The following is a 24,528-nucleotide window of genomic DNA, read 5'->3' as shown; positions in this document are numbered from 1 at the left end:
TCAACGCCCGAGTTAGCGCTTCTTGTTCCCTGACTTGGTGCGTCTATCGTCCCGTCCCCAGTTCCCTGACATCGTGGGTATCAATCGATTCTAGTAGAGTAGCACGACTCCTGGAGCCTTGGCGACATGGGATCTGCAGGTGTAACACTGTGGCTGTGGCGGTCGAGCTTCCCCCTCCCTGCACTGGGAACTATGTACTATGCACGAATGCACGTGCGCGTTTCTCGACAGCGTTGCATTGTGGCACTGCACCAGTGTCAACCGTGCAAAGTGCCTTGGATTTAAGCACGCACCTCGACGAAGAGGAAATAAAATTGGAGGTTGGGGCTCGGGACTCGATAATTGGCGGTGGCAATATGTGGGCATGGCATTCAAGCCAGGTCAGTGACCCCTTCAAGCAGCCACCACTGTTTGAGGGCCTTTTTTTTTTTTTTTTTTTTTTTTTTTTTTTTTTTTTTCTTTTTTGGTAAAGAAAATGGGGAGAAAAAAAAAAAACCTCCCTGTCCTCCCTTTTCAGTCTCATCTTGGCTTTATTTTCAGGTGCTACATGCCCCTCTAACGTAGATGCTATAGCAAAGAGAAGGAAGGAGGAGACTGGATGGATGGTTGTGTCTCTGACCACCCCCCCTCCCCCCCCTCCTCCCCCTCCCCTCGCTGCGCGGCCAGGAACGGTACTTGTTTAGGGTCCCTACGCTACGGCACGATTAGTCCCAAGTTGCTGTGTAACCCAGACTAGCGCATCCGCTCGAACCAGCGCATTGGGCCCTACCTCCGGACAAAAAACGTGCCAATAGCATGCTGGCAGAGATCAAAGCACCGATATCGTTTCAGAACCCCAGCCAGGTCGTCCGAATCTTTACCAACCGCCAGCACCAATTTGTTTTTATTTATGGCAGGATGACGCGTGCGAAAGAGCTCCTTACCGAGCCGCCGGACGCCGGGCCTTGACCCTGGCACGATACTGTCGAATAATGGCCCTGCGTTCCAGGATATTATTTTTAACTGGATTGGATTGTCGCGTTTTAGCGAGGTGTCTCTCGGCCTCGCTCTCTCGGGTCTTGTCAGAGTCGCGGTTTGACAATGCAGGAGGAACACACCGTGACCCGGGCGCACATAACACAGGCATACCAGATAATAATGCACCTCTTTTCACACCCACCAGGCTTGCAAGCGTACAGGAGAGCATTCATGTTGTGCCCCTGGGCGAGCGGTCACATGGGGCACACAAAAACAGAGAGTGACATAAACAATCGACATGGAACCATCAAGAGGGCCCCAGTGGAGGTTGGGAAGGCTGACATGAATGTTCAGTGGCAGTCGCCCCTGCGGGTTAACTCACCCTCACCCGTCACCCAAAAGCACCCCCAGTCCCTCTCTCCGCTCTCCGCACGTACGGACGCACCATCGCCTGGAGTACAGGGATACCCGCAGGCGGTGGCAGTCAGCCTCACATCAACCTCTCACCCATGTGCGCTGTACCATGGATGGTAGGTACTATGGGCAACAGTTCAAAGGACGCAGTCGCTTGGACTCTGATTGGAGCGCAACTCTGTTCAAGTATTGTTTTTCTCACCGTACAATGCGCGACTCCTCGCTGTACGTGGTCTTATAATTAATTGGTGATTTGACCCTAGCAAGCAAGGGATTTTTTGTTTTCTGAATCGATATCATGCAGCTACTCGGCGTCGCCTTGCTGCCACCTCGGGGGTAGGAGATTGGGGATTCGCATTATTGCAAGCAGCTGCTGTGGTGCCAAACTGGGAAGGTAGCTTCACGTCGCAGATGGTGACGCGACTGAATGCCTGCCCCAGCAATCGTAGAAATACGGATTTTCGGACATGGTATTGCGAGGCGTCAGGCCGAGAATCCCAGTAATGGGGCAGACAACCTGGTAGGCTCGTGCTATGTAAGCGACCCGAGGCTCAAGCAAGCCCGGCGACAAACTAGCATCCCCCAAGTTGTCCGCTTGGTGCGACAGCGCCGGGCAATCCCTAGTCGCGGGGCGATCGGCTCCGATGGGGACAGGTTGATGGAGATGCCGAGGCCTGTTGGAGAAGAAAAAAAAAAAAAAAAAAAAAAAAAGAAAGCCATGGAAACATGTCGTGTTACATGAATGGCACGGACAGGAGTTTTTTTCTTTCTCCTCTTCTTTTTTCTTTTCTTCCTTGCGGAAAAAAAAATAAGAATCAATGATGTAGCAGCATGGATGCCGTCATCAGGGCTTTTCCGCTTTTTTCATATGCAGCATTTTCGCTGGCTCGTATCGGCTTAGTTCGGTGGCCGGGTGGACTTTTAAAAAGAACGAAGAACGACGGGGGCCGACGATGGGGTGTGATGATGATGATGGCTTGCTCCGCGAGAAGAAAATACAGAGACTCGGGAGCTTGGTGTCTGCTGGGCCATATTCTTCCACAGACCACTTTTGGTTTTTATCTGCCCAACGAGCCTGCCCTGGCTTTGGCTACCAGCAGGCTGTGTTTGTGTGTTGCGCTTGCTGCTGCCGATTGGGTTTTGCCTACGTGAACAAGTTTACGCCAAGGTTCATTCTTACATGATGCAGGCTTGAACCACCGCTCGCCACAACGACGGCAAGTTGGCATTACGATGCTGCGAGCAAGCAAGGGGAACCAAACCTCCCCCCCCCCCCCCAATACGGACCCTGATAAGCTCGGGACACCTAACACATCTGGTCATAATCGCCTGATGTACAGCTGGCTTCATGAAACGCAAATTGCAAGCCATGACGAGACGAGGAAGAAGAAGAAGAAGAAGAAGAAGAAGCAGGAGGAGTGAAGGGGTTTGCCTATTGATTGCTGACACGGACAAATCGCCACCTTGAGGCATTGACCAGCAAAGGGCCTCGGAATACGCCCTGTCCGCCACGATTCCATGTCCATTTCGAGGCTGGGCCTTTTGAAACGTTGAAAGCGGGCGACGAACAGGTATGCACGTAGCATGTATGCTATGGCAGTGATGCACTCGCTAGGTACCAGGAAGAAAGGCACGTTTGCAAGGGCTTGCTCCGTACTCCGTACTTGGTGGTGTGGGGGGGGGGGAGGGGGGTCGCGCGCGCGCGGTCATGGAGGGAGGCTCAGGTGGGTCCAGGTGGTCCAGGTGGGTGCGCGGCAGGAGGGGTGGAGTTCAAGGGCAGCCAAGGGCGTTTGTGGACCAGGGCCTAGGCGCCACATGTATTTTCTTCGTGCCCCATAATCTTCCAGGAATTAGCAGCGCTTGGCGAACAGGGTCTGCTTCTGGCTCCACCTGCTGCTGCTCCTCTGACCCATCCGTCCAGTTGGTGTTGCTGGACACACACCCCCCTCCCCCCCCCCCGCCCGTCCTTGCGCCAATCCAGCGTGCAGGCTCTCTGACGTTTCTGATCTCCCCAAGGTTGCTTGCTGTCTTTTTAGCCTTTTCAACTGCAGAGGCTAGGCTTGCTCGGCTCGTCCATTCATGGATTTTACCTCTCGGCCTCCCCGTCTTATACAACGACACCCAGGCTTGGAGGGGAGGGAAAACTTTCCCTTGCCTTCCTTTCCCCATTCCTCCCTTTCCTCCTCCTCCCAGGGTTCGTTGACGTCGCTGTCCCTGTCGTCTGGTTGCGACCGTGCTTCCCTGTTGCCGCCTTTGATGTCATTTCCAAGGAGACGCCGGCTCACATACCTGCTGGGCATCTCCCTTGCAAGCCAATAGACTTGGCTGAATCAGCATGCACGGTATTGGATAGAAGTCCGTCTTGAAGCGTTGCCCACCTATCCTTCCGGACTTGTCGTCGTCGTCGTCGTCGTCTTTTTTGCCCCTCTTCCCCCTTCCGCATGCATATGTTCACACAGTGCACCGCCCGCCAGTTCCCACATGACGAATGAAAACGTGGGGCGACGTGGATGTGGTCAGAACAGGTCACCGCCATGTGAATAGCGGCCAGAGATAATAAAAAAAAAAAAACAAGTGACGGAGAGCAAGGGAATAATAAAAAAAGAAGAAAAAAACCCCCCCCCGCTGCCTCTGCAGCGTGCTGCATACCTTCGGCCGGCTGGACTCCTTGGACCATGCGTGCTGTCTTCTTCCCCGAGATTTGCCACCCGAGACCTTTTTCTTGCGCCCAACCAGCGGGAAGAATCCGATGATTCTCCATGTCCGTCTCACGCTCTTTCCCATTGTGTTTCCAACCAGCCCCCTTTTTCCGGGTTTCCTTTTTTGTCTCGTTTTGGTGTTTTTTTTTTTTTTGTTCTTTGGCCGTTCCCCTCTTAAAAAAAGTAAAAACGTCGTTGTGAAGCAGGTCGCTGTTCACTTGGCTTGACCGTGCAAGACTTGCTGTGGCAGGGCTCGTGAATTCCGGAATCGTAAAAAGGCCTCTGCCAGCGAACGGCCTTTTGGCTGTGGAAATCCGCCAATACCTTCCTTTTGCTTGTTCGTGGCCACTGGCGAGGCCCCCACGTCGTGTCTTGTGTCTTTTCCCCCTGCCAGCTCCTGCCGGCTGGCTTGTCACGTTACCTGCCCTATCACCAACCTTGCTGCTGTCCGTCTCCTGGGTTTCTGTTGTCCACCTGCCACGCTTGCCGAGATTGTAGCCGCGCATTCTCCTGCCTGCCATTTTGTCGTGATCCTCCCCCCACCGTCTCTTAGCCGGTTCTTCAGGCTCTTTATCATCATTTTTTTTTCCCTTTATCGTTTCGGCGGCCCACCGCCAAACCTGTCCTTGCATTGCTATTTGTATCGGCCCATAACCTCATCCAGTTGCGGAGCTCGCCCTTTATTTTTCCGAAGAAAAACGGGAAGAGGGAGAAAAAAAGCACCACCCCCCCCCCAAAAAAAAATCCCACATGGTTCATATTGCGCCTCCAAAGGGAAAAAAAAAACGGTCAAAGTTTTCTTCGCGCTTTCGCAACTGTTCGATTTTAGTAAACTTGGGCGATCTCGAGCCTCTCCTCGATCTACTACGGGGACTTTACTGACCTGAAAGCCATCTCGTAGGCTCCGTTGTTCACATCTTAAAAAAAGAAAAAGAAGGAAAAAAAAAAAAGAACCCCGTCCTTGGGAAAGCGGCTCTCTGGGATTGCTCTTGCTCTTGCTCTTGCTTCGGCCCGTATTTCACGTCCACTGACTCTCCATCAAGTCAGACTTCCAACCCATTGAAGACACCATTTTTGCACCCACCCCCTTTCACACCCTCCCCCCTCCTTCCTCTCGCCTCTTATGGCCCAGCAGGTTCCTACCAGGTCCCAGCAAGTCGCATCTTGAGTCAGGCGCTAGGCTCAGTTGGAATTGGGCGCTCGGCAGAGCCCACAATCGATACTGCACTTGCACTATAATAGTGTCGTGCTCCGCAATCTGGTCAAGGAAACCATCTTTAGCCCCTTGACTTACCTCTCTGATCGTGGGCAAGCGCAAATATACTGGGCGCCGTCTCCAACAAAGCTCCGCATCCCACGGCTCGGACTAGTTCCTAGTCCTAACGAGCTCTTGGAAACATAAACCTGCATTTGGCCGCTTTGAAGCTGCGCGCGCTTGCACTAGCACCAATCCTTAACTTCGAGCATCAGACCATTGTCGTTTGTTATTGCCAGCCTGTCGAACTAGACCGGTTGATACAGATCGTGTACGGTCTTCGGATCCTCCCGTCGAAGCTTTCTTGTTGGGACACTTGCCTCCGCCGGGTCTTTGCTGGTTGGACTCTTTATCTTTTTCCCTCCTCTGGCTCCGGCACCCCCTTCGCCCATCGGATCTATCACTACCTATGCCGATTTTAGCTTCTGGAACTAAACGCAACAAGCGCCTTACGCCAAACCGTCTTCTTGGGGTTTTGTAAGACACGGCCGAGTCCTTATATTGGCATTGAGAAAGCGGCTCTCGAAAGCTCGGGGTTTCTCGTGTGTCTCCCCGCAACCTGATTGCGACGCTCACAACCCAAAACCTGTCGTTGCCCAGGCAAGAAGAAACCCAGGAGCTCCCATATTTTCAGCCGTCTTTTCCTCTCCAGCTCTATGGACCGAAGTTCTTCTGAGTATCCGCAGTCAGGTTTGCCTTCGCCCTATCCTAGCAACTACGGCGACAACCATTCTGAAGGCTCCAACGCAGATCACGCGTCTGGTGCACACTATCCTGTTAAGCAAGAAGTGACCTACCCGACCTCGGCAACTCCCAACTCCGAGTACGGCTTGTATCCCCAATCCTCACGATCAGGCACCTTTCCGGAGCACATTCAGCGTTCATACCATCCTGCGAGCTCCTCTAGTGGCGGAGGTATGGCGCAGCAGCAAAGCAGTCCGTCATTTTCCCCGCAGGATGGGCGAATCCCTCAGTCCCATGACGCTCATTCTGACAGCGGATTGCCTATAGACCCGTCCATTGCAGCTCCTAGTCCAAGCTATCCTTATCCGCCGCCGCAGGCTTCGCCGTATGCGCCGAATCCAGACATGTCGCATAGTTATTCGCACCACAGCAGCAGCATGTACGCTCAACCGCGTCCTGACTGGGCAGGATATGGCCAACACGGAGCCTCTCCCATGACTGCGGGTCATCCTGGTGTATATGGTCAATCCCCAGCTTCGGCGCCGCCCCAACAAAGACAGAACCAGGTAAGAAAAATTGTGTGATGCCATTGGCCCTTTGCTAAGACAGTGTTTTCGCCCCCCCCCCCCCCCCCCTTCTTTTTTTTTTTTTTTTTTGCTATTCTTGCTTTCTTGTTAGACTTGGAAATCAAGCGGGGCAGCTTCCGTCCCAGATTATGAAGATTTGAAGACTAGGGGAAGAGGAGTGGGGGAGAAGGGGTTGTTGTTGCTGTTGTTGTTGTTGTTGTTGCTGTTGTTGTTGTTGTTGTTGCTGTTGTTGTTGTTGTTGTTGCTGTTGTTGTTGTTGTTGTTGCTGTTGTTGTTGTTGTTGTTGCTGTTGTTGTTGTTGTTGTTGTTGTTGTTGGAGGCGACCTTTTCCGTTTTCCTTCGAGGGGAGTTTGCTTTGAAACCCAGACACTTGTATAGTTTTTGAGTGTGGCGACCCTTGCGCTGCTGTGATTTGGCAAATGGCTGCTCCCAACATGACTTGATGATGATGAGAGAAAAAGACAGAATGCTAATGCGAATGTTACAAACGACACTAGGTATACTCGTTTGTACCTATACCTGGGGCTCAGCAACACAAACGCCCACGACGACGATATGAAGAGATTGAGCGTATGTACAAATGCGGGTGGAATGGTTGCGAGAAAGCCTATGGAACATTGAATCATTTGAATGCACATGTAACTATGCAATCACACGGTCAAAAGCGTACACCTGAAGGTATGTCGAAAGCTGTGCCCACTCTGCGCTGTTTGCCCGCACGCCTAGCCTTGCGGAAGGTGGTGCTTTTCTCTTCTCCATACTGGATGTGTACTAAAACCCCCCGCGCGCTTAGAGTTCAAAGAAATTCGTAAAGAGTGGAAGCAGAGGAAGAAGGAGGAGGAGGCGCAGCGAAAGGCCGAGGAAGAGCGGCAACGCGCCGCCGCCGCAGCACAGAATGGCGGACCTGATCAAGGTCCGGATGGAACGTCTCCGACTTATCCGGGATCCCGAGCGGTCCAACTGCCGCCTATTGGATACCAGCCAAACCAATACCCAGCTCCTCCCTCGGGAGGCGTCCCTCCACAAGGACTAAACGATTATGACGCCGGCCACTTGTACCCTAGCTACCCACCCCATTCGCCGTATGGTCAGGCGAGCCAGAGCATATATAGCCAATGTAAGCATAAAAAGAGTTCGAGGGCCATGAAAAAACCATAATGAGTGGGACGTGGGAGGAGAAGGAAAGTTTGAAAAGCTAATGTCGTTGACAGCCAATGGCGGACAGCCGCCGAGTCACTAAACAAGCTGCGAGTAACGCCGCGATGGCACGAAAGCATGGCGAGGCTTCGCGAATGAGAAGGGAGAGAGAGAAAGAGAGAGAGAGAGAGAGAGAGAGAGAATCGCGAACTGTCGACAGAACGGGACGACGATGGCTGTACATTGGAGCGCCGCAGTGTGCGAATCGACAAAATTTCTTGAGCGGACCTAGCTGTCAAGTCAGATGGCTGAGAGAGGGCTTTCAGGGTGAGAGCTCAAGGCTCCTGAAAATGGCGTCAGCACTGATTCTGGCGTTTTCCAACGATTGGAAAATCACACGGACTGCTACACGGGACTGCTCAACCGGTTTATACCCCTCTTTCTGTCAGTATATCCTAACTTGTACACTGCTTGCCGAAACAACTTTTTTTCTTCTGCTGTTTATTGCGTACATAAGAATTCATTGCCGCTCTAGCTTCTTTTTGACTTTTTGACTTTTCTTTTTGGTCTTTGGGGAGTGGGGACTGTCATGCAGTAATGGACACGCGTACGGTTTTGTGCAATTTTTCATTTTCGCGGGAGGGTGTTAATGTTGTCATGCCTTTCCCCATCATCACCACTCGATCGGTTGACTCGTTCTTGTTCTCGCTCCAAAGTCCTCATCTTGCTACGTCTGTTATGGATTGATTTGATGGCATTGTTCGAGAAAGGGCTGTGGGAAGAATTTCAAGGTAGTTTGTGTTGTATTGCTGTTGTTTTCATCTACAGTTGCATTGTTTTATTGGTGCATGGGGGGTGGCTGACTTGCTGTGATGGGGAACTTGGTGGTAGATTTTCCCACCTGGCGCATTTGGAACGTGGACATGAGATGCGGCACGCGTTGTACACGAGCGGGCCGTGATTTGCAGCAAGACAGGAAGAGTCTAGAGACGGTTATTTTTTTTCATGTTTCGCTCCTTGTTTTTATCTTGTTCCCTTTCCTCCCGGCCCTTGGGAGTGAGCCTGGGCCGGAGCCGTCTCTGCTGCAAGGCTAACAACCTTGCAAAAAGGGTCAACGGTGTTTACCAAGAGAATGAAATGCACGGGAGCTGACGACAGCAGGACTCATCATATCGCAACATGGGGTTCTGGGCCAGTCAGATGGCGTTATATGCCAGTGCTGAGAGGGCGAACGACTGGGCATTCTGTAGTCTGACAAGCCAAAAAAAAGAAAAAAAAAAGAAAAGAAGAAAAGAAAAAAGGACCACAGGACAAGGCAATGGCGAGACGAGGGCACGGCAGCGGAATGACACGCGACGCGACGGCCGAGTGCACAGCATGCACAGCACCAACGAAGCCAAAGTGCCGCTTGGGCGACGACACGGCCCGCCTTTCTTTCGCCTTTCGCCTTTTGCCAGGGAACGCAACGCAAGGCAAGGGATCGAAAGCTCCATGCCGGGCTCGCATCCCCGTCCCGATTGACAGGAGCGGCAGCCATGCCGGGGATCGTCTGCGACCCCCAAGAGACGTCCGGTACGGTACGGTACGCATCTGATTCTAGGCTGGCTTGTCGCAAACCCATGATCCACTTCGGTCGGGTAGGGCGACTGCCGATACTTGCATCAGTCGCTGCAGGCGAGCGTGCACCGTGCACCGTGCACCGTGAAAAGACGTATCAAAGACAAAGGGCAAAAGTTTCCCACGAGGCAGATCCGAATCGTGGATGAAAAGCTGTGCAACGACGCTGGCGCGCAAGAGGCGAAACGTGGGCCTAGGGCGTTGATGGGAGGGAGGGTGGGGGAGATGCAAGGACGGGAAGCGAGCGTCGAGGAAACGTGGGGGAGTGAGCGTCTCGTGGGTGGCGTGTGCGTAGGGACGTGTGCCGGGGGTGAAGAGGGGGGAAGGAGGGGGGAAAGGAGAGGGGAAGAAGGGAGGGAGAGGGGAGAGGGGAGAGATGAGATGAAAAGACGATGGCATGGTGGTTTATTCAGGGCTGCAGGGAACGGATACGAGGCGGCGGGCAACTCGGCAACTCGTTGGGCGTGGTGACTGACTTAGGTACCTACCTAACCTTAGGTACCTACGGATACTCACGTCAAGGTGCGATGACGGATGAAACGGTCAACGGCGCTTGTTCTGTCTACAAGGGTTAGGGGTCGAGTCGAGTTGCCGCCGCTGGCTGCACCAGGCTTTGACGTTTTATCGCTCGTGGCGGGTGGGCTAGGCCTGGGCGCTGCCTGGGCGCTGCCTGGCGGGTTTGGCACCCGGCCTCATACATATTGATTGATCCTTGCCCCCCCCCCGGGCGCCCAGCCCGTCTGCTGAATTGACGCTTTCCTCAACTGTCAACTGCGTTGGGTACATGCAGCAGACGACATGGAGCGAGCATCTACAGAGTACGGCGTTACAGAGTGCACACTAATCTACATACCTACGCTACTGTACCTAGGTAGGTAGGTAGGTATCCATCTCTGCGCGGCCCCACCGGTTATAGCTGCTTCACGCTTGCTTCACGCCTGCTTCGTGGAATAAATAAGTGCGCGCCGCGGCGCATCCACCGCCTGTTTGTTCTCCAGTCCAGCAGCTCGTATCGCCTCTTATTCGTTTCTGCGGCCCGGCTGGTTCTCTTTGTTTATTCTTTCGCTCTCTCTCTCTCTCTCTCTTTTTTTTTCCCCCTTATTTTGTTCGTTCCTTCTTTCTTGTCGTCTTGAGCGTCCTTGGCGACGGGGGGTCGATGGCTGGGCACAAGACCGATACATGGCAAGGGGACATTCACGTACGGACGGGTCTGGTGCAAGGGAGGGTTGGAGACGCCTGGGCGTGGGCTGGCGCTCGGATCTGGCTGCCGACGGGGGGCGCTAGGCCCTGGCCAGCGATGGGTAGGACGTTGATGCCCTGGGGGCGCGGGGGCTTGGGCAGCGGCAGCGGCAGCGGCAGCGCGGCGAGCCGTCGGCCGTCGTGGAGCGGTCACGGGAGCGGAGTTGACGCTACATGGCGGCAGCATCACTAAAGGCAAGGCGGGCAAGGCGGGCATGGCGGGCAAGGCGGGCAACGAGGGCAACTGGGCCGCATCGATGGTGGGAGGGATTGACGTTGACCCGCCGAGTGATTTGACCCTGCCGCTCGCTGCCTGCAGACGGGCGGCAGGGCGGCGTTTGATGCCGACGCCGACTCTTTGATTGCGCAGGGGGAAAAAACGATTTAAAAAAAAAAGAGTAAAGAAAAGAAGAAAAAGAGACAGGATGAATGAAAAGAGGAAGAATCTACTTGTTTCAATCGCAGCTCATCTCGTTTCCGGCTCGTCCTCACTCATCCTGCGCAATGCAGAGACCTCCGTTCATGCGCTCGCAAGCATGGCTATCCCAAGCTTCGCCCGGAACGGCTGGCCCGCTGAACGAACCCTGCTCTCCTCGAGAGAAGCTGCATCCGGGCAAGACATGACATGACAAGACAAGACAAGACAAGACAAGACATGCGAAACCAAGGACCAAGCCACCAAACGGCGGGCGGATCAACGAAAGCGGGTCAGCAGGGGGCTGGGGGTTGCAGCCCGGGCACACAGCATTGACCGACCGACCGAACGGGGCCTGCGCGGGTGACGGGTTGACGATGGGTGTGGGTGGTGATGGTGCAACAAAGGGCCAGCAAGAGTCGCCGACAGGGGAGCCCAAGGCAGGGCTGACTAGGGACGCCGGACGCCGGGGGGGGGGGGGGGGGGTTGCCGACGCGTGCGTGTCGTGCCACCCGCGCGCCGGTTGGGCGTTGGCCGGATCCCCAGGATGCGTCTTTGAATCTCTGATGAATCTCTGATCAGGGAGCACGGCGCTAGCGCCCACGGGCGGGTGGACGGGCCTGCGAGCGAGCGAGCGGCTGCATGCACGCACGCACGCACGCATGCACGGGGCGCCTGGGGAGGAGACAGAAACGTGTAGAAGGGTTCGCTGGCGTTGCGGCCGGCAGGGGCGCGCTTACGTGGGAGACGTGGTGACGCTGGTGATGCTGTGGTGCTGGTGACCCAGAGTTCATCTGGGGGCTGCTTGAGAATATGACTTGTCGATCGATGGTGCTGCAAAGAGAGACGAGAGGGAAGAGAGATGCAACACCAGAGAAAGGGGCGGGAGAAAGGACGGAGAAAAAAAAGGCCCGCTGATGCCATGTCGCCTTCTAGCGCCATCGGACGCCGCCAGCGGCTGCCCGGCTAGTCTCAATGCCATTGATGTAAGCAGCACTAAGCAGCTGGCGCTATTGGCATGAGCAGCCCCCAGCCAACTGCCAGGGTCAATGTCAATGTCAATGTCAATGGCAATGGCAATGTCGGTCAACACCTGCTTGCTGCTACATACGACCAACCGGCCGCACAAGGTGAAGCGGCCAGACAACATCCAGCTGGGCGGTAGATGATCCCTTGGCCCGGGCTTGGCATCGGTGGGTTTCCGTTGAAAAAGCGAAGCTGCCAGGCAGCTCCCCTCCCGCGTCTTTGGCCCGCCGTCTCGCCACTTGGCCGAGACAGACATGGGCGGCTGGGGTCGTCATCAACTGCTCGTCGAGCGCCTGCATTGTCTGTCACCTGTTAAATGGACAAACAAGCAGCTCATGTGGCAATTGCTTCGCCGCCCCGCTGCCGACCAGCCCCGTCGCTGACGTCGCTTCCGCCAGGGCTCTTCTCTCGTCTCAGCCCTCTGGCAAAGGGGACGTTGCTCGAGGACCAGGCTACTGCACGGACAAAGTATAAACCTGCTCCTAGCGCGGTCTATCGCGTCCCCTTGCTGGCTTCTCCCAAACGCAGCAGACCATGTCCCCTCGAGTAGCTGCCTTGTACCGCCTTGTCCCTCGTCGGGGTGTTGGATCTACGATCGGCTCCTTCCGAGATGAATTCCGAAATCTGCACGCCGCGCCAGATAACCGCGTCAACCACTTATCTTCGACCCCCAGGGGAAAAACTCTAAATTGACAAGGGGGAGGGCGGGATGGACGGACGGACGGATGGACGGACGGACGGCCAGCGCCGTACGGGTTTTGGCATGCTGGGCCGTCGAACCACGTCCTGCGTGTGTATTCATCATCACTTTGCCACGGTGGCTGGGACGATGATGACGAGAACCGTGGATCAACGTTCAGCTCGAGCTCGAGTGATTCATCACGCAGGCTTTGCCCAAGGAACGAGGAGAAGGAGAAGAGGGGAAAGGAAGAACAAGCTCGATTGCGTGCTCGGCACGGCATGGCTTTTCGTCCTTGCTGCCACCAGACTCCTCCAAACGCCTCCCTGCCGTCGTGTCGTGACGTTGATGGGAAAACCCCAGACCCCTGGGCGTCCAGGGCCGCCCACCCCACAGGAGCAAAGGAGCACTAAACACCACTAAAGCGCTCCAAGCTTTTGGGGGTTGCCGCCACGACACGGCAGTCCAAGAGGCCAGAGGCGAGCTACATGTCCACATCTGGCTAGCTTCAATGTTTTCTTCGGCAAGGCTGCATGCATGCAGGCTGCCGCCCCGGAGTCGGGCGCAAGTGTCAAGGCTAGGAAGGAGCAACCCCGCCAAATCGTCCCACGGCTTCACCACTACTAAACTCACTCACTGATTGAACCAGCTTCGTTTCTTGTGTCCTCAACCAGACCCTTTTTTTTTTCTTTTTTCTTTTTTTTTTTTTCTTCAAAAGAATCACCATAGCCGCCCCCAACCCTTTCCAAAAGTTTAAAATAAAGATAACAAATAACCAACAATAACCAACAATAACCAAGACCAGAACAAGCCCCCCTTCCGTCTCCCCTGCCGTCTCCTCCCCTCCCGTCTCCTTGCCCCTCTTGCGAGTCGACACTGCGTTTCAACCCCAGCAAGCAAAGTCGACTTGCTCATTCTTTCGCTACACTCCATCCAACCTCGGGCAAACACTGCCGTCGACGCAAGCAAGCCGTCGGTACTCAGCCAAGGCTGCCGCGCTGCTTCTGCTCCCCAAGGAGCCGCGACTTGTCAGTTATACATACGTCTTTGCATCCCATGGCCCGAGACAATCGTTGCACACGATGAATACTGCTGGCGCCTCAACCCCCAGGGCAAGTGGCATCCACAAGTCGAATTCCACAGCTTCGGCCGGCGCTCGCTCCACCAAATCCCACGAATCCGTCTTGGTCGTCGGCGTTCACCCGCTTGGTACGCTTCGCGTCTTGAGACCAGAGCGCTCGCCCCGCAGCACCGAGCAGGACCCAGCTGTTTGCGACGGTGACGATGACGACCAACAAGACCCTCCTCCTCTGGATCCTCCGGATCCTCCGGATTCTCCTACAGACGACGCCTACGCCTATCACTTGAGCGGGTCTCGGTCTCAGCAGCATGCAGGCTTTTCCGCCCGCCCCCCGAGGCGTCCACGGGATGGCCAAACGCACGACATGGGCGGTGGCGATGTCATCATCATTCTTGATCTGCCCCCAATCTTCGTCGTCGGTTACGACGCCGTCTCCTTCATGGCCAAGGGTTTTGCTGGCGTGCGAGACATCCCTGCCGGACCTCACTTCTTCTGGGTGGCCCACCCCAGCGGCATTGCCGCTCGAGCTGGCGTTTGGCTTTTCGCCTCCGAGACTCACGACCGCGTTCACGTCGTGCAGTGGGACCGGTACAACGAAGCCCTGACCGAGCCCACTCGTTCGGAATCGCGCAACCACGCCGAGGCGGTGCCCAACATCCACGCCAAGCTCGTCCCCCATCCGGACCCCTCGGCAGTCGGGCCATCCATTGGTCACCTGTCCTCGTCCAGGACCGACGCGAACCTCAGAATCTGGACGCAACTGACAAACAGCGTCACACCATCTCTGCTGGACCGCATCGCCGGACCGCAAACCGGAGGCTGGATCACCCATACCCTCGACCGTGCTTACGGAGTTGTCCAGTTCTCCGCCGAGGTCCAGCTGGAACGAGCCGTGCCCAACAAGAACCTGCAGCAGCGGCAGCTCAAGTTCACCTTTGAAAGGACCACCAGGCTCTTCTCGCGCGAGTCCTTTGGATCCGAACGATCCTTGCAGGCCATTGATCCCACCGACTACGTCTTGTCGCAGATTGAGGATCCCGGCAATGACCTGGCGTACGAGGATCTCGTTGGAGAGTTTCAGTTTTCCTTTGTTGTCGGCGTGCTGCTCGGCAACGACGCCTGCCTCGACCAGTGGTGGTTCATGGCTCTGAAGCTTCTCGTCAAGTCTCACCTCCTCGTGAGGAAGCGGCCTCTGCTGGCAGCGTCCCTGTTGCGGACGTTGACCGCGCAGGTTACGTACGGCACATCGTGGGTCGACACCACCATGCTCGATCCGTCAGAGCACAACTGCCGGGAGCTGCGAGTCGGCCTCATCGTGTACAAGCGTCGCATGGAGGAGTTTTTGCAAGGCGACGGAGACCTCATCACGCCCAACCACCTGGCTGTTGGCACGGCCTTTTCCAGACTCGAGTCCACCTTGACCGGCTTGGGCTGGGATCTCGGCGCCAACTACCCCAGGGAGGGGACGTTTATGCTGGAGGATGGAGAGGAGGTTACGCTTGAGCATGTCGAGCTGGACGCCGAGGATGAGCGGGGTGAATGGGCCCCGGAGATTGTCGAGCTGGACGAGCACGGTCGACAGCGTGACCTGATCTCCTGGAACGATTGAAGAAGAAAGAATATTAAAATGAGACATGTGGTGCCAGGGGCCGAAAGCTGTTCGTTTACACATACACGCACAATACGCACGCAAGTGCATTGATTTGATTGGGTAGGATTAGACAGAAGGCAGGGCCGGGGGAGCAACGGGCCGTAGGGTCGGCAGTGAGGGCAGATACGTCTTAGAAGCAGGAAATGCCAACGCAATAGGATCACGACGCACGTCCATGTGCCCGGCGCCGCACAACCCCAGGCAGCCTTTCCTTGCCGTCCCGTGAGGAGCAGCAGCGTGTGAGGGTCTCTGTAGAAAGCAAGGTTGATGAGCAGCAGCGTGTAAGGGTCTATTAAAAAAAAAAGAAAGAGGTTAATAGGCAGCAGCGTGATAAGGGCGAGAAGGTGAGGTTAACAAGTTAGCAGCGTGTTGATACTCACCCCGCGGGAAAACGAGGTTAATGAGCAGCAAGCCGCGAATAGACCGAGGCGGGTGTGATTAATGGGCATGGCCACCACCTGCATCTACAACATCCATCACATCAAAGCGCATCAAAACACCATGCCAACATTCAGATTCATTGCCTGTCACCACCCAACACTCTGGCCAAGCAAGGCCAAGCAGATGCCCATGGGAAGCCTATCCCCACGCCAGGGAACATGAGACTCCAGCCCCCATTTTGAGCGTGCAAACCACACACGCACACCCCTCCCTCCCCCGACGGCATTGCCGCTCCTCCGCTCTCCTCCCTCGTCCCGTCTGACCGCGCCGGCACGAGGGCTGCCTATCAGACCCCCGCGGCCCAACACCTCCATCACCGGGATTTTGCTCAGAAACCCCCTCCCCACCCCCGTGTTTTGCTAGTGAAAATGGGCGCAAGAAACACACGCGACCAGTGAAAATACGAAAACAGTAAAAAAAAAAAAACAAGAGAGAGAGGCACGCCGCCCCCCCCTTCCCCCTGGTTTCCCACCCCCCTCTGGCCAAGCTCGCCAAGAAGAAATAAGAGAAGAACCAACGGTGGGAGGAAACGAACGCGTCTATCGGTACGACTTTTGGAAACGCGCCCTGGCGCCCGGACCGCCAAACTTCTTGGGCTCGCAGCGGCGGTTGTCGGCGACGAGCAGCGTGCGGTCAAACTGCACGAGGGCCTGCTTGAGCAGGTTCTTGCTGTGCTCGTCGACGAATTTTTGGTAGTAGGCGATGAGGGACTTGGCGATGGCTTGTCGGATGGCGTAGATCTGGGAGGTATGGCCACCGCCGGTGACGCGGACGCGGATGTCGACCTTGGCGAACTTGTCGAGGCCGACGACGAGGAGGGGTTCGTAGACCTTTCGGGCTGGCGTTAGCACCGGCTGGACAGAAAAAACAGAGGCAAGGGGGGGGGGAGGCTGTTGGGGTCCAGGTTGCTGAAAGAACGACGAGGGCGCATAGACGGCCGTTCCTAAGAAACGCCATCTAGCACGGCGGGAAAAGGCCTCGCCCTCCGCTTGCATCCCTGGACGAGATCCCAGCAGTGACTGGGAATTTCCGCAACCTCCCCCGACATCCAGAAACAGCCCCCCCCCCCCTGCCTTCCTTTCGAACTTGCTCGGGTCATCATCGTACCTTGAAGCGCAGAATCTCGGGTTGGACCAGGCTGAGAGGCCGGCCGTTGACCTTGATCAAGCCCTTACCTGCCTATAAAGCAAAAAGTCAGTTTTGATAGCCCAGCCCCCGAAGCGAGTGTACGCTTCCGAGTCGGGGTTTGTTGTTGTTGTTGCTGTTGTTCTTTTTTTTTTTTTTTTCTTCTTCCAACATCCGGTGCTTCGATACCAACCTTGCAGTGGGCGACGGCAGTGGCCGTCTTCTTCTTGCCGAAGCATTGGACGCTCTGAGTGGTTGAAGACATGATGCCTTGGCTTGTCGAGGGTTGGTGCAAGATGAGCGAGCGTTGCGAGGAATCGGGGACGCGGTGATGCGGAGTTGGCAGCCACGGCCTTTGGTTTTTTTCCTCGGAGCGAGGGTTTGTGCCCTCGGGACGGACGTCGACCTGGGTACCTGGGTACATACGCCCACCGCCCCTTGAAACCCACCACCTATAGTATGGAGTAACTCCGTACAATGCCTACCTCGCGTGGGTGTGCAAAACCAGCGGCCCACGTGACCCAGCCCTAACCCCCCCCAAATTGTGGCGATCCGCCAAAAAATTCCGTCTCGAGGGAAAACCCGAACGAACCCATCACGCCGGGCCATTACCTAACCGTCCAGCAAAAGCAACCGACGTCAAGGTACGAAGAGTGCAAAATCAAATAGAAAGAAACACACACACACACACACACACAAAAAAAAAAAAAGGACCCCCGACGAAGCTCTTTCCCACACCCGATCACAACGCGAGGATAAAAACCTGCACTAACGCCCCATCAAGATGGTGTCCGCCAAGAAGCACGTTCCTATCGTGAAGAAGCGTACGTGAAATCCCAGACGGCACCCGCGGAAGAGACCCCCCGGTCCGCCCTCGCCCTCGCGATGCATGCCACGGCTGGGACTCTTGCCGATGGTCACCTCGGGTGGTGAAAGAGAGAGAGAGAGAGAGAGAGAGAAACACAAGCACCGGAACACAACGGCGTCGAATCGTGCAGAGCGTCGCGAGCAAAGAGGGCGGAGAAGGGGGGATGGGTATCTTGCGAGGAGAACCCAAGCGTATTGACTGGATGTAGGCACTGCGCGCTTCAACCGCCACCAGAGTGACCGGTTCAAGTGCCTCGCCCCGAGCTGGCGCAAGCCCAAGGGCATTGACAACCGCGTCCGAAGACGATTCCGCGGAACCGTGGCCATGCCTTCGGTACGTTGGGGGACGGGGACCATCCTCCCCAAGCGTCAAGACCGAGCGTCAAGACCGCGGGCAGGGGCGCTGACAGGAAAAAAAACAGATTGGGTTCGGATCCAACAAGAAGACGCGCTACATGATGCCCTCGGGCCACAAGTCCTTCCTCGTCAACAACGTCAAGGATGTCGAGCTCCTCATGATGCACAACCGCACCTACGCCGCCGAGTGCGTCCTGCCTCCCCGCTTCCACCCAGCGAGGGCCCCCTTGACGAGCCACGCTAACATGTCCCAGGATCGCCAGCGCCGTGTCGTCCCGCAAGAGAATCGACATCATTGCCCGCGCCAAACAATTAGGAGTAAAGGTCACAAACGCCAAGGCCAAGGTCACCACCGAGGTCTGACCGATCGAAAAATGAAAAAAAAAAAAAAAAAAAGGGGTTGCTTTTGTTGTATTTTCGGGGGGGGGGGGGGGGGGGGGGGGGCCAAACGCGGTTCTGGGGCCGCTGCTTTTCACACGGTTGCATCGGAACGGGGTTCCATTGTGGTTATTCTATATCAAACTTGTTTCCCTTTGCGTTTACCTTGAAAACCACGTGATAATGAGCAATGAACAGAACCTTGCAGCTGACTCTGTTTGTGATATTTGTGGTTTGCGTCCATGCGGCGTCCGAGACGGGGAAAAAGGAGGGTCATTCTTCGGCAGCCAACCCGGTTTATACGGGGCGTCAAATAGCTGCTCTCGACGGGATTTATTTCTACCGTAGTCAGGCTCACAAGAATTGACTCGTTCGGAATCGGCCCTGCTTGGCGTTCATGCCCGACAGCCATGCCGAGCTGCCATCCTGCAGCAGAGACCTGCCTTGGGAACCGTGGGAAAACCATCGAATCCTTGGCATGACACCAGCTACACCCTGACGCACCTGAATTAGCCGTCAATCGCTGAATTTTGTATATTGTACAACAACTCCCACACCACATGCGTACAGTATTTCTTGATATCCCGTCACCGCATGTACCAAGGCGAACCCAGGAGGCGGACAAGGTAATACAAAAGTCGCCCGTTCTAGTCCCGGGAATTGAGGCATCGCCACCATCACCACCATCAGGTCAAGTTGACATGACTTTCCGAGAAAGAGGAAACAAAAAAAAGGGACAAAAAAAAAAAGCGGCAAAAAAGAAAGAAAAGAGCCCAGGCGTACTCCATCCCGAAGGAAGCATAATGCATGGTGAGATAATCGCAAGCATCACCCTGGCTGACTTGCCAACCCTGACGCCGTACTCGCGCCAAGATGATGCACCTTTTCCGCAAGCCTTCAAAATGTCCTCTTACATATACACATATACAGGAGAAAACAACCCTCGCAAGTCGTCAAAGACGACCTAGGGTATCTCGCGAATTCCCGCAAAACAACAGCAACAACGCAAACCACGCAAAGGGCCGAACAGATTGCAGCTGCCGGCTATGACGGCGCTTTCTTGGGACCTCGGAAGCAAACCGCCGTCTTGGAGCTCATATCGTGCCGCGAAGACGCTGTTTTCTGGCAAGCCAGTCTCCCAGCATGTTATCCAGTTGCTGCCGCGCGTTTCGTTTGATTAGCAGTCGTACCTTTTAATGACAAGCACAGCATGGGGAAGAATGGCAAAACTCACCGTCGTAATCTCGGCCAGCTTGGCATTCTGTTCTCGGAAAAGGCCACCCACGACCGGGTGGTCAGTCCCAGCAGGCTCGACATTTGTCTTGTCATACACCACCACGAGAAGATCCCTGATGTGGTCGCTCTCGTCAAAAAAGGCAAGCAACTTGCCATCGTCCCACGACGCCTCTTTCGCCGTGCTCGCCGAGCTACCCCCTCGCCCGCTGTCGCCCATGGGCGACATGGGATCTGGCGACGGCGACGCTTCTGGAGAGATGTCTTCCGGGGACGAAGAGTCGGCCACGAGAGCAGGAGGATTCGAGGCGCCCGTGGGAGACGGGTGTTCGCTGCCCCCCAGGCCCCGCGGCAAAGAATCGCCGCGAGGCGACCGTTGCTGCTCGGGCTTTGCTGCAGCGGCGGCATGGGCGACTTGGCGATTGTTCACAGGCAACCTTGACGATCCATCTGTCCGGCTGCGTTGTTCTGCTCCCGCGGGCGGGGTGGGCGTAGCGGCTGGTGGTCGTTGCGTGCGAGGCTCATCATCTCCAGAACTATCGGAGGAATCGAGTTCTAGGCGGGTCTGAGCTCGGGCGGGTTTCTGTGCCTTGGTGTCTGTTCCGGTGCTGCTTGCACCCCGGCTGGCCGCGCGCTTGGATGCGGCCAGAGTCTCTTCCCTTTGAGCGTTTGTTGACAAGGTCGGCTCTCTTTCGGCATCGCGATTTGCTGGCTGGTTGGATGGCACGTCTTGCGGCTCGTTCGTCTCGGGATCGACTATTCGCATCGAGGCCGGTGGAACGCTGGAGACGTCGTTCGTCCGGCCCTCGGCAAGGTATGACGATAGTTCAAGCGGCTTCTGCCCGTTGCCGGCAGGGGCCGTCCTGTTGTGCGGTGCGGCTTTCTGCAGCTTGGATGATTGTCTTTGAGCGGTGCCAAGCCTCTCGGGGGAGAGTTGATCTTCAACAGAGCGATCATCACTGTCGCGAGAGTCCGACATCATGTCCATGGATCTCTTCCCAAAAGACTCGTCATCATCTTCCGACAATTTTTTCCTGTCTTTTCGTGAGAAGAAACCTCGAAGACCGCCAGACTTCTTGTCCTTATCTTTTCTGTCTTTTTCCTTGAGCTTCTTCTTCTCCTTGTCAGTGATCAGTTCCCGATCAATCTTTTCCAAACTTGATCCGGACCTGGCTTCTCTGGTAATGGAGTCGCTAGATGGTCTTGGGGTATTGTCATCGCGGAGTAGGTTGGGCGTGAGGGTGATCTTTTTGGTTTCAACACTGTCGTCCTTGAAGAAGGAGTCCGTGTTTCTAACAGTTCCGTTCCTTGATCTGCTGGGGCCCTCGGGCTTCTCCTCCACGGAATCCTCGCTACTCCCAACATCGTCTTCGGCTTGTAACTTGTTGGCAGCCTGGGCCGCGGCTCCTTTTCTCGTCCGAGTCTTGAGCGGCTCCACCTTTACTGTGTCGTCGGCAATCGAGTCATCGAGGCCATTCTGCTTCGAAGCGTGCTGCTCTTGCTCCCGTGACTCTCGTCGCTGTTGTCGCTCCTTGCGCTGCAGGCTATTCGGCCGCGTCCCAAACAACTCTTCAATGTCGTCCTCATCGTCTGTTGAGTAGTCAAAGTCGGAGTAATCGACATAGGTAGGCTCTGCGAATGTTACATTTTTCCGCCTCCTTCGGATAGATTTGAACGAGTTTTTCTGCTTTTGGGCTTGATCACCGAGCATGGTTGCTGATAGCTAGATGGACATGTCAGCATCACATCGGAGGTTTTTTTTTTTTCTTCGGTTTTCTTTCTATTTCAAGTCAAGAGATGAACACATACATCGATATTTCTATGCTTATTCAATCTCGCTAATCGTTCGGTTGGCGTTTCGATATGTTCGGCTGGAAGGTAGCCTGCCAATATGGTATCGTAAGAAGCTGAGGTCTACCAAAGGTGCTTGGGGGTACAGGCTCACCAATACTAGAATCCTTGACTACTCGCACAAGCCACCAGTAACTGTTACTGTCATCTAGCAGAACCATGGTGTCGCCTTTGGTAGCATTGGCCTGGCCTTCTACAGTGGCCACAAACGTATGAAGCGCGTAAACAAATTGGAAATCAATGTCCTCTGGTTGAAGTAAGTATCCATCGTCACTACAAGAGGCATGTGTCATATCGTCGTCTTCTGGCATTGAAGCATTGGGGTTCACATCCTCATTGACAGCTTCTCTCCTTTCAGCAGCGGCCACGGGCGCGACCAAGGATGATGCAGAGCCGCGAGAGCAGTTGCGAGAGAAGAATGCTGGAATGTGATTGAGCTGAAAGTCTCGACGAGGGAAATCGCTCTCGGACCAAGCAAACTGAGCGCCGTCGGTCAAGGGGTGCTAATCCTTGAATACACACGCCCTGCTGGCTGTCCATGGATGAAAGACACTCGTCGAACAGAGACGGTTTTGGAGCAATCCCTGGTTGCTCAGGTCCTCGTCATCGTCTTCGCGGCAGCTTTCACGTTCACTAGAGCGTTGCCACCGCGCGTGTTGTCGAGCATCGAGCCAAGGTCGCCACTCAGCAACGGGTGGTTTTCCGTCACAGGCTGAAACGCCCGTTTCTCGAACCGCAAGAGTTCGTTCGGAACTGCACCAGCTCGTTTCTTTGCAATCGGATCCAGGGAGCTCTGTGGCAGCTTTGTTTGGTTGAGGTGACGTGAGGGAGGACTCGCGCCGCGGCCAGGCCACGGGCGTGCGAGGGTTTAACGCACCATCTTCAATAGAGGGAGAACTGGAAATCTTGTCCATTAAATCGTCCTCCAATTCGCTTTCGCTCTCGCCGTCGACATCATCCTCCTCCATTGAGGATGCGCCGCCACTCTGCGTCACCGCCAGAGCCTCCTCTTCTTGCTCGTGATTGTACATTTTGGTCCGCGAATCGTGCCCAGCAGTGGGGTTATTGCTCGAGGAAACCGCGCGCTCGTCGGAGTGTTGGTGATGAGGATCGGAGACGTAGTTGGCCTTGGCGACCGACCAAGACACCCGTGGAGTTTTAGCCTCGGCTTCTGCAGTTTCCTGGGCAACTTCGCGAAGGGTTTCGGCTTGATGGGGAGCAATGGACGATGCTTGGGCGCTCGGTACTGTCTCCGGATGATGATGCGTATGGTTGGAATGATCTTTTGCCGACGGCGCAAGAGGGTCCTGCAGGTCGACCGTGTCTGCACAGTGAGTGGGTGACGAGAGAGATTGCTGATTAGCGATGGAGAGACATCAAAAACCCGATTGCGAAGCACCAAAAAAGAGAGCAAGGATGATGCGTGGGAAAACAAGACTCGAGCTGGGTTTGGGTTTGGCGAGAACCCGGGCGGTGGCTGGAAGCAAACACGTCCACCGACCCTCGGACGCAACGCGAGACGAGCTTGATGCTCAAAACCTGCCAAGGGAAGAGGAGCCCCGAACCGGACAGCAGAGCGGCCCAGAGGGTCATGGACGCAAGGGGGCAAGCAAACCGACCCAAGGAGAGAGAGACGCGCTGGGTAGAAAAGAAGCGGAGGAAAGGTGTGTGCAATGGTTATTGGAGCCAGGCAGACGAAAGAGATCTGCGGTCGACGACGTACCAGCACGGATCATGGACGGCCTCGTCATGGCGACTGTGAGACCGTGATCAGGGATGTGGCGTGCAGTTCCGGTGTAGGATTTGCGGAAGTTCCCCAAGATGCCCGTGGCTTCTCGAGCGGGGATATCGAGGGCAGAGACGCAGGACAAAGTCAGCTTGTCATCCAACCGCGGTTTTTTATTTTCTGGGTCGATCCACGTTTAGTTAGATGATGGCTCGATGGGTCCGTCCGAGCTGGTGGGCATTCTAAGACTTGGGTAGTTAGTTGGTATGTACGGAGTAGCGTCGACGGCTCAATGGGAACACCCCAAACCCCGGTGGTTTGCCAGGGGGCCAGGTCGCAAGTTATTGCAAACGAGATTTGGCGCGGGCAGCGGCTGACAAAGAGAGGGGACGAAAGCTGGTTGCCCTGGTCGTCGGATCCCCGTTGCGTAAGGTTTGACGAAGTTTATTAGTATGTAGTAGCAGGGCCTATGTATTTCTGTTCTCGATTTTTGCAGTGCCTTTTTCTGCCTACTATTTTAGGGGGGGGGGCGCTCCCCCCAGAACGGAGCTAGTAGCCGCACGTGATGCGGAGGATGAGGACTTGGCTGGACGGAGTACTCTGTACGCAGATTTATGGCCGGATGGCTCAATTAGGACTGTTGAGTTGGCAGATGGGACGGTGCCTGTCAGCAGCTGCTGTTGGCCAGGTTAATCAGGCCATTACTGTTCTGGGGCGTCATCAATTGTTTCCAACGGAACCCAATCTAGAAAGGCATGGGACCGCCTCTTATTTTTCAAGAAAAAAAAGATAAATTGAAGTGTTACGTCGCGAGTTCCCTGGTACTGGCTAACTGGCCCTTGGGAGCCAGGAGGCTGTGCCGGAGATTTCCGCACAGTAGCTACTGTGTAGGGACGATGATGTGGGGGAGAAACAAAAACTGTCAATTCGCCTCTAAAGACATACCATAACCATACCATACCTAACCTACCGCCCGTCACCCAAAGCGCGAGAGGGAAAAAAAAAAAAAAAGCCAGACTGACACACACACACACACACACCCACACAGAAAGGGGGAATTGACAGGCAGGATTGGCTCGACTTGCCACCTGTTGACAAGGGTTTCAAAT

At 55.3% G+C, this 24,528-nt stretch overlaps 5 protein-coding genes across 5 annotated transcripts; 3 read left to right on the top strand and 2 right to left on the bottom strand.

Annotated features, from left to right (window-relative positions):
* Positions 1 to 5,981: 5,981 nt before the first annotated feature.
* On the top strand, positions 5,982 to 7,892 carry UV8b_07884 (uncharacterized protein; the record flags this gene model as incomplete). The annotated part of the gene is made up of 5 exons (XM_043145381.1): positions 5,982 to 6,261; positions 6,337 to 6,575; positions 7,094 to 7,274; positions 7,390 to 7,713; positions 7,822 to 7,892. The coding sequence occupies 5 exons, from the start codon at positions 5,982 to 5,984 to the stop codon at positions 7,890 to 7,892; spliced, it is 1,095 nt and encodes a 364-aa protein (XP_043001316.1).
* A 5,899-nt stretch (positions 7,893 to 13,791) lies between these two features.
* UV8b_07883 (uncharacterized protein) lies at positions 13,792 to 15,399 on the top strand (the record flags this gene model as incomplete). The annotated part of the gene is made up of 1 exon (XM_043145380.1): positions 13,792 to 15,399. One exon carries the CDS (start codon positions 13,792 to 13,794, stop codon positions 15,397 to 15,399), a length of 1,608 nt encoding a protein of 535 aa, XP_043001315.1.
* Positions 15,400 to 16,421: 1,022 nt separating this feature from the next.
* On the bottom strand, positions 16,422 to 17,272 carry UV8b_07882 (uncharacterized protein; the record flags this gene model as incomplete). The annotated part of the gene is made up of 3 exons (XM_043145379.1): positions 16,422 to 16,712; positions 16,990 to 17,061; positions 17,201 to 17,272. 3 exons carry the CDS (start codon positions 17,270 to 17,272, stop codon positions 16,422 to 16,424), a joined length of 435 nt encoding a protein of 144 aa, XP_043001314.1.
* A 519-nt stretch (positions 17,273 to 17,791) lies between these two features.
* Positions 17,792 to 18,594, top strand: UV8b_07881 (uncharacterized protein; the record flags this gene model as incomplete). The annotated part of the gene is made up of 4 exons (XM_043145378.1): positions 17,792 to 17,831; positions 18,084 to 18,208; positions 18,297 to 18,418; positions 18,486 to 18,594. The coding sequence occupies 4 exons, from the start codon at positions 17,792 to 17,794 to the stop codon at positions 18,592 to 18,594; spliced, it is 396 nt and encodes a 131-aa protein (XP_043001313.1).
* A 1,109-nt stretch (positions 18,595 to 19,703) lies between these two features.
* UV8b_07880 (uncharacterized protein) lies at positions 19,704 to 23,444 on the bottom strand (the record flags this gene model as incomplete). The annotated part of the gene is made up of 6 exons (XM_043145377.1): positions 19,704 to 19,766; positions 19,844 to 21,565; positions 21,652 to 21,725; positions 21,788 to 21,966; positions 22,366 to 23,017; positions 23,417 to 23,444. The coding sequence occupies 6 exons, from the start codon at positions 23,442 to 23,444 to the stop codon at positions 19,704 to 19,706; spliced, it is 2,718 nt and encodes a 905-aa protein (XP_043001312.1).
* Positions 23,445 to 24,528: the final 1,084 nt, after the last annotated feature.

This window comes from Ustilaginoidea virens, chromosome 7 (assembly GCF_000687475.1).
Source record: "Ustilaginoidea virens chromosome 7, complete sequence".
Lineage (NCBI taxonomy): Eukaryota > Fungi > Ascomycota > Sordariomycetes > Hypocreales > Clavicipitaceae > Ustilaginoidea > Ustilaginoidea virens.
This window is presented reverse-complemented; position numbering and strand designations above follow the sequence as displayed.